Here is a 16,047-nt window from a genome sequence, read left to right as displayed (position 1 = left end):
GGGGAAATCATTTTAGCGCCTAAGTCAGGTTCACGTGCACACACAGGCGTGATGTGGCCATGGACGAGGCCCCCAAGGAATTCACCTTCTTGATCTGACAAATGAGGCAACAGAACCCAGAGCTGATTTCAACGAAACGCGCTGATTCCTACTTTGTCTCCGAAAAGTTCCCAAACTGCCGGCGCAGTGAGGTGGTGCTTGTTCCAGGGTTCAAGCCCACCGGGTGGTGCTGCCCTGACGCTGCAGCCTTCCTCACGGACCCCACGTGGGCGGTGAAGGCTGTAGAAGACGCTGTGTGTGTTCTGAAACTCGCAGCACTGATGAGGAAACTTGGAGGGAAATGTCACTCCCATCTTGGGAGCACCCATGACGTGCTAGTCGCAGAAGGGTCACTGGCCTGGCACACAGTAGGGCCACTCGGTAAGTGGATGAGTCCATTGGTGCTTTGGTGCTGCCTGCCCACCCGGTATGTCCCACCTGCATGGATGTGGGACTCCGGGTCCTGCTCTATCAAATGCCCACCTCAGCTGGAGGGACGGATGCTCAGTGTGACATGCAACATCCCACACTCTACCTAAGAATTGTGCAAAGTAAAGCACAATTCCCCTTTGACTCAAGGGGAGACGGGGCTCAGGCTGGGGAAGTAGCTCACATTACCATGACAGAAAATGTTGGGACAAAGGTTCAAGCTCATGCTGTCCACCTGTGGGTTTCACTCTACATCCCCATCTGCTTTTCCTTATGATTTCCAAAGGGGCAACTGTGTCCAGAGGCCTGCTTAGAATAAGTCATGCAAACAGGAATGAATAGAGAGAACAGATGATTCCCCTGGTCTGGCCTAGGGAGACGTCAGGAGGGGGCAGAAGAGGTCACCAAGTGCTGTAGGGCTGAACCCGGGGCCTCTTAAGGTCTTGAACGAAGCACCGTCCTGTCATCTGGACAGAAGTAGCCCCTTGAAGCCTGGAATGGTCTTTTTCTCCCCCTCTACAGCCTTCATCTCTCTGCCAGTTTCTAGCACTTTCTTTTCTGGTTCAGAAGTCACTTGCTCACAGTGGTGGACTTTCTGGACTCCTGCATTTACGCAGTTGGCACCTTTGGAGACAATAGGATTCTGTCCCCTCCTGGGCCGGTTCATCTCTGTAACCAGGCCCAGCACCAGCCTGACCCAGGGCAGGGGCAACAGATGAATTTATAACCTGAATTGACAGCTAGACATATAGACACAAACAAGCTCTTAAACTGCTAATGAAAACAGATGGTTCCTTTTTAATAGATGTAATGATTTCACTGTCTGTGACCAAGAGGTAAATAAGTTGCTGAATAACCTACTGAAAGCAGAAAACACCAGGAGAAGAAATAGAGAAGTGAATGGTGGGACCTGCTGGGGCCCCTGGACTGGCTCACCATGCCTAGCATGCTTCCAGAAAGACCAGAGTGATAAGGTCCAGTCCCTGCCCACCACCTGGCACTTTCTTCTCAATGTCAATGTAAATACGTTACAGATAAATACCGTTCCAAGCCTTCTCACTTGGCTGCTCTGTGCATAAGTGTCATCAAAGTTCATCTTATCTATTAACGAGTTCCTCCATCTACAGGTTTCCGGATCCCTCATCCATTCCCAATCCTCACTGAACATTTCCTGAGAATGGGGATTGCACCTCATACATCTCTGAAACTCCACAGCACCAAACACAGGTCATTCACTCAGTGTGTGCTCAAATGCATGTTTCTTAAATTAACAGAGTCCCACTGTAGATACATCTGCTGACTCTTGTAATTTAGTTACATTAAAGAAAATTCATGACATTTCATTTCATAAGCCAATTCAGCATTGAAACAACATGCCAATCTCTCCAACTCTAGTTAAATATCCATTCCTTTAGATGCTCCACGAAATTCCCTTTTCTATCCATTCAGATGGATGGTCTCAAGTCTTTGATCTGTCCTTGTGTGGCTAACTCCTAAATTCCATCTCACACCTTTGAAATCCTAAGACCCTTAAAAGGCTCTCAGGGAAGTCACGAGCCATGGAACAGTGGAGTGTGGGATGCATGGTGTGATTTTGCTTCTTGATTTGGCCTTGATGGCATGCTGGTAAGGAAGCGTCCTCCCACACTAGGCAGAGGGTGGTGACCCCTTTTGTGACATATTTGGAACTCCAGTGCCTCATATTGTACGTTCAGAGCTTTACATGATTGGGGAAGAAAAACTAGGAAGAATGAATCAACTTCATGCTAAGATGTTCATAGGTGAGTCTAACTCACTATTCTCAGTTGATCTCTATACGGCCAGTCAATATACTCTTGAAAATGGACACGTTCAGGCCAATGTCGAGTATTTTGAACACTGACATGTTTGAAGTGCCACAGGCCTCTAGGTCACTGCCAGGAGCTTTTGGCCCTCACCAGCGCACACCCTTCCCTGGCCAGAAGCCCCGCCTCTCCCCATCAACCCCGCCTCTCTTCACCAGCCCCGCCCCTCCCCATCAGCCCCACCTCTCCCCATCAGCCCAGCCTCTCCCCATCAACCCCACCTCTCCCCGTTAGCCCAGCCTCTCTCCACCAGCCCCACCTCTCCCCATTGGCCCCGCCTCTCTCCACCAGCCCAGCCTCTGCCCTTCAGCCCAGTCTCTCTGACCTCATTCTTCAGGCTCCTGGCCAGGAAGTGCTCAGCCACGTGTGCAGGGAGCACGTTCTCCAGCAGCACGCGGTTCAAGTTCTCCATGGTTTCTATCTCCTCTCGCTCTTTTTTGAACTTGTTCTTCCATAAGAAGTCTAACCTACAGTAATATTCATTCTGTTACAAGAGGACACAGAGGTAAAGAAACAATAGGCATCTTGTCCTGCCAGAGAGTGGAGGTTTTAAAGAGAAAATAAAAAGAATGAAACAAACCTAAAAAAGAACCCCCCCCCAAACGGAATTGTCACCCTCCCTACCAAGCCCTCAGTTGCCCCCAAATGCCTCTCATTTCACCCTCCAACATGGATTTCCAAAATGCAAATTTGGGAAAGAACCAGCCTCAGAAACAGAGAAAATAGCTATACTGAAGCCTTGAAAGACAAAAATGACATGAAAGCTTCTTACATAGTCATGTTAATAAATGGTGGCTTGCATTATTTTTTGAAAAGAGCTGTGATAGAATATAAATAATGAATAAAAGAAAAATGGAAAATATTTTAGTAGAGAGAGTGCATTGTTTCATGATTTGCATTTAAAAAATAATAGTGTTCATTTGTGGCAGTTTGCCTTTAACAGCTGAAAATCAGTTTTCCTCTACCACAAATTATGTAATTAAGTATACAGTGAAAAGTATGTGTTTTTTCATTTGGGATTGCACTGTACTGAGAGAATGACATTATATTTAGACAAAAGTTCATTTTGATATAATTTAATTAAGATGGTGCCTGCTAGTAAAAAACATATGTGTTCATGCTTTATAATGTATTAAAATTCAATGTTTTTAAAAATCAGCTGTTATTAACATTGGAGAAATAGGCCCGTTTACTGTCACAGGGTCTCTTTGGTTTGTCATCATTTTGTATCTGCTCTGATGTATATAATTTAATATAATGAAATAGCCTGGAATGAATCTTCCTGTAACAGAAGGGCCTAATAGAGAGAGTGTATTTCAGCACAGATAGTAATTATTGACAAATACACGCAAAGAAGAACTAAATGGAGGGAGTGTGTTTTATTGGTTTGCTTAGCTATACCCATGACAGCACGAAGCAAAATAAAACACACGTAAATGGCCTCTCATGCACAGATTGCAATTTCAAAAAATAATTCACCGTTTGAAACCTGAAAGCACAATGCTCATTCACTGAAATTAGGTTTGCCTCAAACTAGGTATGATATATTCACAAACTACTCCGCCTCCTCTGGGAAGGCACTTATTTTTAGCTCATATAACAAGACATTTTTTTTTAAAAGATTACAAAAGAGATAGTTTAAAAGTTTGCTTATATTAAAGTTTTACATTACGGACACATTTTCCACATTCTGTGTTTATAGAAATCATGCTATGCACGTACTGGAAAAGGCCTCTCCCTTGGAGAACAGATCATTTATTTAGATATTTTGTGGGGGGATATACTAGTGGTGTGGCCGGTATTAAACTAAAATAACAGAAGCAATCTACGGTGGTGGCCTCGAGAAGACACAGGTATACACCGAAGATCAGATAAAAGTGAAACATGAGATGAAGCCGTGGAGCCAGTTGAGGCAGGCAGCAAGCCCAATTCGTGGAAGATTGAAAGGTTTTCGTAAGGCTCGTGAAGAGTCGCTCAGGTGTTCTGCGGGACTGCTACTGCACCACGTGCAAGCATTCTTTAAGTCTCCTACTAAAGGAATCGGAGCCCTTTGGGACCAGCTACATTGGACTGAGAGTGACCTTCTGACAAATCTTTCCCCCTCACCTCCCCAACCAGTGCAGTCTGCTGCAGAGCCCTTGCCTTGAGGCGCAAGGACCTTAAAAACTCATGTGCAGTCCCCCAAAGGAAGACAAATGTTTTTATCCCAAACCAGTTGTAATGGACTTAATCACGTCGCCAAAAAGATCGTTCCAAGTCTGAACCCTGGTATCTGTGTCTGTGACATCTCTGGAAATAGGGTCTCGGCGGATGTAATGAACTTAAGGATTATCCTGGATTGAGGGTGGGCTGTAAATCCAATGGCTGATGTCCTTACAGGAGAAAAGAGAGGGAGATTTGACACAGAGACCCAGGGAGGCTGCATGAGGAGATCCAGCCAGGGGTGGGGAGGGCTGCTTCCTCCGGGACCCTGACTCAGGGCGGGAAAGCGCTCTAAGGACTTTGTGACACTTCAACTAAAACAGCAGCCCTGCTCCATGACCTCCAGTCCTCACATCACCTCCCATCTCTCAGATTCCATCTGGGGCTACTCCCCAAATGCTTAGGGGCCCAGATTCCACTCAGATGTGGAATTTGTCTTCATGAGCTCTGGCGTGATGGGAGAGAGAACAGGAAGAGTCTTGAGAGGGTGTCCAGGCCGCGTCTGGGACCCCAGCGACCCTGTCTGCTGTGTTTCACGTCCTACCACAGCCTCGAGGGCGTCTCGTGCTCTGTCTAGTTCTGAAAAGTACCTGAGGAACTGGGCTTACACCTTTCTGCGTGGACAGAAGTGGTCTCTGGGCAGGGGCGCAGGCAGCATGTGATTCCACTTTCTCTGGGATCCTCAACTCTCACGCACAAGGACCTCGGCCTCACTCTCAGGCACTAGGTTGCCGCTGCCCGGTTCCATACTCTGAATGAGCCCACCTAGGATGCAGACCCTTGATGGCAGGGGGCTGCCCTTTAAACCTGGGTGAAATACAAGGGACCTTTCTTTGTCAAAAGAGGCCCTTGAGTTGGCTTGCGTTTCTGTCACAAACTAGATTTCAGTACAGAGAGTGGTACTGTACTGTCGCTCTTGTCTAGGATGTGTTATGTTTTCACTAAGGTTTCTGAGATGCCTAGAGCAATATTTAGTATAGTCATTTTCTTAGAAAGCAAGTACATTGCCATCGTTTCAAAAATGATGGTCATGGGTCAGGGGAGCCATTAGGACAAATGATAACAAAAATAAGTTGCAAAAAGTCTGTGCTATTATTTAAAACATATTCAGAAAAGAGGTAACTCTGAGGCCATGGATTCTTACAACACTTGACAACCTTATTTCAAATATCAGACATTTGTTTATAATACAGTTGTATTTCCGGAAGGGTGTGCAGAGGCACTATATCACAGACTTCTCAGTTCTTGTTATCCCAGAAGACTTGGGACCTCAGTAAATCATTCACTGAATGATTTTGGACTGAAGGTCAGCCTTCCGGCTCACCTCTGTATATCCTTGGTTCTAGTTAAAGAGTAACTGTGAACACAATTAATCCTGCAGGGATTACTACTCTTTAGGCCTCTAGATGTACATATTACTTATCATTACACTAGTGACACAAAAGGAAACCGGTACCAGCCCTATCATGTTAAATGAATGCCTGGCCGTAATACTGCATGCTTTTGATAATTTATTTAAATCATTTAGGGAGTAACTGATCAGTGAGCAGGGATTCGACAACATTTGTGTAGTGGTATTGCCTGTATATTATCTCAGTGATCAATAAAAAAAGTTGGGAGAATTCAATTTGATTCTAGGTAATTAAAATATATTGCTGTGAAGCAATCTGAGTGATCATTCTAGTAGGAGAAACTGCCTAAGAATGCAGAACCTAGCATGTGCCGGGGACAGAGGTGGGGAGGGTGATGGGGGGACCGGGGTGTTCTGAGCTCTGCATCAGGACCACAGCGTAGCTCTAGGGAGATTGGTGAGAGCTGCACTGTGAGCTCCAGGGAAGGATGCCCCTTGCACTTCCCCAGGAAGATGGAAGAGGATGGATGGCATTCCCGGGTGCTGGACTGACTGTCACAGATCTGGTCTCTGCTCTGACTGTGCAATTATTAGCCGCTTCCTCCTGGTGAGAAAGGGAAGGCAGACCCAAACTCCCCAGCTGATAGTTTGCCTCTCAGATAACTGTTTAGAGATGTGTATATAATTTAATTGGCATTGTCTCTTCCCTGGTTATCTCCACATAAATCACTTCTTTGTTTCATGCTATCCATCAAAGAACTTAAAACAAACTTTGGTTGAGGCAGAGCTACCTGGTGTGGGATGAGTCTTTAGTCTTTGGGTGATTGTCCTTGTTTGCAGGCAGAGAAAGAATATTGCCCTTAAAAGTCCTGCACCTACAGGCTCCACGGGGAGGCCAGAAGCGGGCACAGAGCCCGAGGAGGATGTTTCATTTGCATCACAAAATAAAATTTTTGAACAAGGGACCATATTTCTAGGGATAATTGCAAGTGACAGCAGGGATATTTAATGCCCACTTAAAAGAAAAAGAAGCTATACGTTTTGAAATGCAGATGAAAACCCCAGGCAAGGGGACTCTTTTTTCCAATTAGTGGCAGCTATTGAGGGAATACATTGTAGGCTTACAGAAACCCACACATTTATTTTGAGACTTAACAGGAAATTCATTGATTCACACTTCTACTGTTCACAAAATTTGCCTCTTAGGGAAAAAAGAAAAAATGAGAGGCCTTTTTCTTGTGTCTATAGCCAAGTATACACACCTTGTGCTACCTACTTTTCTCTTAAGTGATGAGATGATTCTGATGCTTCAACATTTGTTTGCATGAAAGCAATGGCAATGCACGTCAGCAAAGTATTATGAATACAGCACTTTAGAGAAGTTACAGAAGTAACAGACTTCTTACCTGTCTGCCCAGAACAAGCAGTGTGATGAAAAATATAAAGAGAGACACTGAGCCCATGGTCTTTAGGTCTTTCCAAATGCCTGGTCTATTAAAAAACAAACAAACAGATGAAAACAATATACCACAACAACATACATACAGGACGTAGAATTCGTGCATGAACAAATTTCAGAATCTCTAGTGCTTGTCTACATTCTATACCAACCACACACACACACACACACACACACACACACACACACACTTCAAATACATTTGCAAGCCCAGATTGCATCAAAAGAAAGCAAAATAATCCTTATTTCAAGAGCTCTGTAAAAGAAAAAAATCTTCCAAATGAATATAGATTTCTTACTTTATACCAAACTCTAGCGAATATAAAATGAATAGCAGAATATTAATAACATTTTCTTTATATTTCTGGGATCAATATGGATAATTGGATATATGACTTGTATTTTTTAGTAATTATTTGCAGAATGAGACAGTATGCTAGAAATTAATAATCACGGGAGATATAAAAATGAAGTAGGGAACTTTATTTCTATAAGCTACTCTGACATATGAATAATATACTTTCATATAACTTTCTGGCAGTCCCTCCTTACTCCTCCTTTCATGGGGTTTTGTATCACGAAGACATAAGACAGATGGAAACCCTTGGCCCACTGCCCCACCAAGCTCTCGCTGTGCTGGCTGGGCCCTGCATCCTCACCATGACCTTCTAGGCAATGACCACCCACACATCCTAGTTGGCAGGTGTGGTGGTGAATTTTACGTGTCAACTTAAAGGTTCTGATTTTGGTTCTTGTACAGCATACAAGGAGAAATAGACTTGATTCCCCAGGGTAATCCTGCAGAGCTGACAAGTGATTATTTCACACCTATAACTGTAAATGAGACTTGAGAAGTTGATTATGCTTGGCTGCCATGTCACATAAGCAGCATAGCTTGTATTTAATCAAGTATAAATATCAAGTCATCAGTTTCTGCTTGGGAGTTGAATATGCTTTGAGATTTTCCTGTTTCTCCATAGAAGGTTCGAGGACTGAGGAGATAACAAGAGAAATGGATAAAGAACTAAAGAGCGCAGGTGGGCTTTGGAGTAAGTAACCCTGGTTGGAATCATGACTCCCCTGCTCTAGTGAGCTTGGGGCCTAGGATAAGCCCCTCCAAACCTCACTGTCCCCATCAGCCAAAGTGGGTACCAGTGCCCATCTTACTGGCTGTCTTGGTCACTAGGTCAAATACTTATGTACCTGGCATAGAGCCTGACATACAGGAAGCACTTCATAAATGGTACTCATGATTTTTCGTATTAACTACACAGTGATAAACAAGAGGATGGAGCGAGGAAGGTAGAGAAAAAGATAAGAAAATGCAGGCTGGTGGATTTCATTAACAGAATGACAGATCCATGTGCAAAAGAAAGGCAGATTCCTGCGGAAATGAGGAGACAGAATCTCCGGTCCCAGTGGCTGAAGGGCTTAGGACCTCAGAGAACTCTCCAGAAGGGCTATGCTTGTACTCAGGGCTCTTTCCTCCTACCAAGCCAACTGTGGCTGGAACAAATCTGAGCTCAACAGCCATAAGGAGGTCACCAGTTTCTCTCTGGAAATGAAGTGAGCTGACAAGTGTCACTTTCCTGTCTCAGTAGTAGTGATTTTAAGAAATGAAGTTCCTTTTTGAGCCCATGGCAGCTGTGTCTAATAGCACAGTTGAAGTCACTGCAGGGAGCAGATGTTTATAAGCAGTGCAAACTCCAGTGACTTTTAGGGACTTTTTTTGGCCACACCATGTGCGGCATGTAGGATCTTAGTTCCCCGACTAGGGATCGAACCCATGCCCCCTGCAGTGGAAGCATGGAGTCTTAACCACTGGACCTCCGGGGGGAGTCCCCAGTGACTTTTAAACTCATTTCCCCCCATACTGACTACACTGACAGGATATTGACCAGTTAATAAAACTGGTACAGGGAATTCTCTGGCAGTCCAGTGGTTAAGACTCTGAGCCTTCCCTGCCAGGGCCCGGGTTCGATCCTTGGTTGGGGAACTAAGATCTCACAAGCTGCACGGCATAGTTAAAAAAAAAAAAAAAAGTGGTACAACATAGACAACAGCGCGTAAGAAGCTGGTGCAGGCTGTTTTTAATTTTCATGTTGCTTTGTGAACATCCTATTACTTTACCATTCCAGGAATCCTAGAAAACTGCTATGACATCCCTCCCTTTTACCCATCACCCTATAAATGTAAACTGAGAGTAAAATGTTAACTTCAAGGTCAGGATCTTACAGTAGCTTCATCAATGCAACCAATCAGAACTCAGGTCCCACGTGCATCCCCAGGTAAGGGACCAGATGCCCCCAATATACAAAGCCATCTCCCGTCCCTCTCACTGATGGAGAGTGGGAGGTAAGACCCTCTTTATGCAGTTCAGGGGCTGGCTGAGTTTTCAGATAATCATACAGAAAATACATGCAAGCAACGTAGAGGGAAAAATCCTTTTCTGGGACTCCTCACGCTAATGCATTTAAACATAGGTTTAGGGGTGGAAATGACCTCTACCTATCTGCCAGTTCTTGAGCCTTAGTGAGGAATAGTGGTGGGTGGAGGTGGGGACTTGGGGGAAGCAAGACTAGGAATGGCTCTCATTGCTGGACCGGGCAGTGCACTGCAAAGTACAGAACTAAACGGACCTCAGAAATAATGACGCACAGCACAGCCTGTAGGATAGACTTGGGTACCAGTCCACAGATGCCTTTTGTCCTTCTGACGTTCTCTGTCAACTAGGGAGAACTGTAACCTGCTGTCTTCACTTTCATTTAGATTTCTCAAAAACTTCTTTTATTCATCCAGCCCCAAAGAACTGCTGATTCCAATTGGAGTCCATCTCTCCCACGTGGGCCCCTCACAGGCCATGGCTGGTGGGCTTCTGAAGCTTGAAGGATGAATTTCTCCATCCACAGATCCATTCCTGGGTTCCTTGCTCTTTGTGTGTATGCAAGAGAGGCTGGGAGGAAAAGGAGTGGGTAGTATGGGGGGGACATCGGGACAGAGAGAATAAAATTCCAAGATGTCTTCTGGCGGAGTCTAGTCAGTTGTGTTGATCATATCAGTTTCCCAGGACTTTTCTTTTTCTTTTTTTTTGAAGTGTAGTTCATTTGCAATGCTGTGTTGGTTTCAGGTGCACAGTAAAATGATTCAGTTATACATACACACACACACACACACACATATATATATATATATATATATATTCTTTCTCAATCTTTTCCATTATATGTTATACAAGATACTTTGCTATATAGCAGGACCTTGTTGTTTATTTTATATACAGTAGTTTGTATCTGCTAATTCCAAACTCCTAACTCCCAGGACTGCTGAAACAAAGTGCCACAAACTGGGTGGCTTAAAACAACGGAAATTTATCATCTCATAGTTCTGGAGGCCAGAAGTCTGAAATCAAGGTGCCGGCAGGGCTGTGCTCCCCTGAAACCAGCAGAGAAATCCTTCCTTGCCCCGTCCTGGCTTTGGTGGTCGGCTAGCCACTGTATCACTCCAATGTCTGTCTTCATCATCACGTGGTGCCCGCTCCCCTCCCCCCACGTGTCTCTGTCTCCACATCGCCATCTTCTTACAAGGACACCAGTCATATTGGATCAGGGCCCACCTCACTCCAGCAGGACTTGATCTGAACTAATTACATGTGCAATGACCCTATTTCCAAATAAGGTCACATTCTCAGCTACTGGGGCTTAGGACCTCAGCATGTCTTCTTTTAAGTGTCACAATTGACACATTAACAATTGTATCAGCCATTATATAAAACTGACAGCAACTTAGTCTGAGGTCTCTCTCTCTCTCCCTTCCCTTTAAGTTTTAGGGATGAAATCCACTTTGGACTTTCACATGTTAGGGCTGTGCTATCACTCTGTTATGAAGTACAGAAGACAGAGCTAATATAACTGAGAAGGTTTCTAACTCTATGGTTTTTAACTTGACAGTTTTAGCCAAAATGTGACCAGATAGGCTATTTTTTATACTTAAAAATGGGTTCTGGAGGCACAGACACCCAAATGTGCCTGTAGCCACACACTAATTTACAGCTGACCCTCACCCTGAGGCTGTTGATGGAGCAATCATTCTGGCCCTCAAGTTTCCAGAGTCCAAGAGAACAAAGAAACCTAACAAATTGGGCAAAGGATATGGAATTGCTTGGTGAGCCAGTCTCTAACCTAAAGGCTAACAGCTCCGTGACATAAAAATGACATTTTCATTGCTTTCAGGAGAGGATGCAGTCCAGGCATGTATACACAAACATAATTACATTTCAAAACATTCTATTTTCTAGGTGACATAAGCCTCTATTTACTAAGAAGAAAAGTACCTCAAGAAACCTAGTTTCCGTCGTGTTGGTAACAATATACGAACTGAGTAAAATCAGATCTTCCCAGGTCATTCACTGGGATCAAAAGTAGTCTGACCTCTGGGACCCTGACCCCCTGAGGCCCACGTTTCATCAAGAAAAGTCCCACAAAGAGACAATGGCTACTTCCCTCCCTCTTAACGTGAGACCCTGTTGCTCTGCCGCTGATGAAATCTGTTTACTTCTGGCTGTCCCTGTGAGTAAGTTAGGAAACGCCTGGCTTTGCCGACAAGGAACCTCTGAATCCTCAGGCATCTTCAATGTCAAACGATGCAAAAAGCTCAAGTTTTGGCCAACTTGATGCTGCTGCAAGATGAATCTGCTGTACCTTGCTCAGCACAGGACCAAGACCTCAACTACAATGTCAGAAGACGACACAGTCCGAATAAAACAAAAATACCCCAGAAAGGAAACGCTGGGGTTAAAATGCAAAGGGAAAAATAAAGACAGCCAACTGCCCTGTCAAGAAATCTTTTTCTAAGTCTGGCTGGAGAAAGGGCAAGGGATTGCTGAGATGCACGTGTTAGTACCACTTTCCTGATATTTCCTCCTGGCCTTTCAGTTGAGTGGCATACAGCATCCTGCTGACCTCTGCTTCCAAGCTCTCCTCTCCTCCAGGTCACCTCTCCTCCAGTGCAGTGGCAGGTCACCTCTCCTCCAGTGCAGTGGCTGGGTCCTGGCCAGGTGATGCTGGCTGGTGATGAAGCGTGAGGATGACAGCTCAGCCAAAATTCCTGTATTCCACTGCTCAGACTCAGCAGCCATCCAAACAAACCTATTTTCTGATGGCTGATCCGGTTGTTTGCAATGGCCACCAGAGCTGTTGTCAGACAGGAGAGTTCTAAAACAGCTCAGTCATTTAAAAAATACACCATTCCTTTCCGATGATTGGAGATGCACCATTAATAAGTTTTCTTGACCAACTGAGTCAGGGGTGGGAATGACCTCTGCAGACAGTTTGTGTCTTTTGACATATTTTTCAGTTATTTTCTTTCCAGTTCTATTTAGACATAATTGACATATAAACTGTATAAGTTTAAGGTGTACAATGTGCTGATTTGATACACTTATATGTTGGGAAATGATTATCACTATAGCATTAGCTAACATCCTCATCACCTCACATAATTACCATCTCCTTTTGTGGTGAGAACATTTGAGATCTACTCTTTTAGCAACTTTCAAGCATGTAATACCGTATTGTTAGCTCTAGTCACCACACTGTACCTTAGATCACCAGAACGTATTCATCTTATAACAGGAAGCTTGTGCCTTTTGACCAACATCTCCCCACTTCTCCCACCTTTCCCCAGCCCTGGGTAACCACCGTTCTACTCTCTGTTTCTGTGAGTTCAGCCTTCTTAGATTTCACATATAAGTGACATCATACAGTATTTGTCTGTCTCTGGCTGGCTTATTTCACTCAGCATGATGCCCTCAGGGTCCATTCATGTTGTTGCAAGTGGCAGGATTTCCTTTTTTCTCATGGTTGAGAAAATAATATCCCGTTATTCCTTTTTCTCCACAACCTTGCCAAAACTTGTCATCTCTTATCTTTTTGATAATAGCCATTCTACGGAGTGTGCCACATTTTACTGTGGTCTTGATACACACTTCCCCAATTATTAATAATATTGAACATTTTTTCAGGTCCTGTTGACCATTTGTATGTCTTCTTTGGAAAATGTCTATTCAGTTCCTCTGCCTACTTTTAAATTGATTATTTTTTTTATGTTGAGTTGTATGAGTTCTTTATGTATTTTGGATATTAGCCCATTATCAGATATATTATTGGCAAGTAGTTTCTCCCATTCTGTAGGTTGCTTTTTCATTTCGTTGATGGTTTCTCTTGCCATTCAGAAGTTTTTTAGCTTGATGTAGTTCCACTCACTTATTTTTGCTTTTGTTGTTTGTGCTTTTGGTGACATATCCAAAAAAATCATTGCTAAGATCAGTGTCAAGGAGTTTTTTCCCCTATGTTTTTTTTCTAGGAGTTTGAAGGTTTCAGGTCTCTTATGCATTTCAAATTAATGTTTGTTAGTGGTGTAAGATAGGGGTCCAATCTCATTCTTCTGCATGTGGTATTTAATTTTCCCAATACCATTTATTGAAGAGACTATCCTTTACTTATTGAGTATCATTGGCTCCCTTGTCAAATATTAGTTTACCACATATGCAAGGGGTTATCTGGGCTCTGTATCCTGTTCCACTTGTCTATGTGTCAATTTTTTTTTGCCAGTACCATATGGTTTTAATTACTGTAGCTTTGCAGTGTAGTTTGAAATCAGGAGTGTGATGCCCCCAGCTTTATGCTTCTTTCTCAGGATTACTTTGGTTATTCAGGGTCTTTTGTGGTTCTATACAAATTTTAGAATTGTTTGTTCTATTTCTGTGAAAACTGCTAATGGAATTTTGATGGGAATTGCATTGAATCTATAGATGGCTTTAGGTAGTATGAACATTTTAACAATATTCTTCTGATCCATGAACATGGGATTTCTTTCCATTTTCTTGTGTCTTCTTCAGTTACTTTCATCAAAGTCTTATGGTTTTCAGTGTACAGATCTTTCACCTGCTTGGTGTAATTTATTCCTAAATATTTTCTTGTTTTTGATGCCATTGTGAATGGGATTGTTTTCTTTATTTCTTTATCAGATAATTCATTGTTAGTGTATAGAAACACAACTGATTTCTGTATGTTGATTCTGTATGCTGTGATTTAATTGAATTTTTTGATTAGTTCTAGCAATTTTTTTTTGGTGGAGCCTTTAGGGTTCTCTATGTATAAGATCATATCATCTGCAAACAAAGACAAGTTTTCATCTTCCTTCTAATTGTATGCCTTTCATTTCTTTTGCTTGCCTGATTTCTCTGGGTAAGACTTCCAGTACTATGTTGAATAAAAGTGGCAAGAGAGGCACCCTCTTCTTGTCTTGATTTTAGAGGAAAAGCTTTCAGCCTTTTATTATTGAGTATGATATTAGCTATGCACTTGTTATATGGCAACTTTATCATGCTGAGGTGTGTTCCTTCTATACCCAATTTGTTGAAAGTTTTTATCATGAGAAGATGTATTTCATCAAATGCTTTTCCTGCATTTATTGAGATAAGAGATCATATGATTTTTATCTTTCATTCTATTAATGTGGTGTATCACACTTATTAGTTCGCATGTGTTGAACCATCCTTGTATCTCAGGGATAGATCCCGTTTGATCATTGTGCATGATCATTTTAATATGCTGTTCAAGTTGGCTTGCTAATATTTTGTTCAGAATTTTTGCATCTGTATTTATCAGGAATATTAGTCTGTGTTTTTTTGTTGTTGTTGTTATTTGTTGTTTTTTTCTTTTAGTGTCCCTATCAGGCTTTGATATCAGGGTAATGCTGGCCTCATAAAGTGAGTTTGGAAGTGTTTCCTCCTCTTCAATTTTGGGAAAAGTTTGAGAAATATTGGGATTAATTTTTCTTTAAATGTTTGGTAGAATTCACTAGTGAAATCATATGGTCCTGAGCTTCTCTTTGTTGGAGATTTTGATTACTGATTCAATCTCCTTCCTCATTATTGGTCTGTTAGGACTTTCTATTTCTTCATCATTCAGTCTTGGTAGGTTGTATATTTCCAAGAAGTTATCCATTTCTTCTCTGTAGTCCAATTTGTTGGTGTATAATTTTCATAGTAGTCTCTTATGGTCCTTTGAATTTGGGTAGTATCAACTGCAATGTCTTCTATTTCATTTCTAATTTTATTTATTCCAGTCCTCTCTCTTTTTTCCCTATGGCTAGTCTACCTAAAGGTTTGTTTATTTTGTTTATCTTTTCAAAAAGCAGCTCTTAGCTTCACTGATCTTTTCTATTGTCTTCTTAGTTTGTATTTCATTAATTTCTGCTCTGATCTTTGTTATTTCCTTCCTTCTTCTAACTTTGGGCTTAGTTTGTTCTTCTTTTTCTATTTCTTTGAGGTGTAATGTTAGGGTTTTTATTTGAGATCTTTCTTTTTCTTAATGTAGGCATTTGTAATTATAAACTTCCCTTTAAAAACTGCTTTTGCAGCATACTATAGGTTCTGGTACCTTGTGTTTCCATTTTCATTTGTTTCAAGTTATATTTTGTTTTTCCTTTTGTATTCTTCTTTGACCATTGATTGTTTAGGAGTACGTGGTTTAATTTCTATATACTTGTGAAATTCCCAGTTTTCCTACTGTTACTGATTTCTAGTTTCATACCATTGTGATTGGAAAAGATACATGGTATAATTTCAACCTTAATTTTGCTAAGACATGTTTTATGACCTAACATATGATCTATTCTGGAATGTTCCATGTGTGCTTGTGAAGAATGTATTCTGTTGCTGT

General features: G+C 42.4%; 1 protein-coding gene across 2 annotated transcripts in view; it reads right to left on the bottom strand.

Moving 5' to 3' along the window:
* The window catches only part of ADCY2 (adenylate cyclase 2), a gene marked incomplete at its 5' end in the record, with an annotated part of 433,407 nt that overhangs the window by 31,833 nt on the left and 385,527 nt on the right, over window positions 1-16,047 (bottom strand). For both annotated transcript variants that reach the window (XM_082650879.1, XM_082650880.1), the window contains 2 exons: window positions 2,638-2,796; window positions 7,272-7,356. In XM_082650879.1, the coding sequence (XP_082507005.1) occupies window positions 2,638-2,796; window positions 7,272-7,356 (244 nt within the window). The remainder of the gene's footprint in view (window positions 1-2,637; window positions 2,797-7,271; window positions 7,357-16,047) is intronic.

Source organism: Grampus griseus, assembly GCF_964374135.1.
Source record: "Grampus griseus genome assembly, chromosome: 3".
Taxonomy (NCBI): Eukaryota; Metazoa; Chordata; class Mammalia; order Artiodactyla; family Delphinidae; genus Grampus; species Grampus griseus.
The sequence above is the reverse complement of the archived record's forward strand: the minus strand, read 5'-3'. Positions and strand labels throughout refer to the sequence as shown.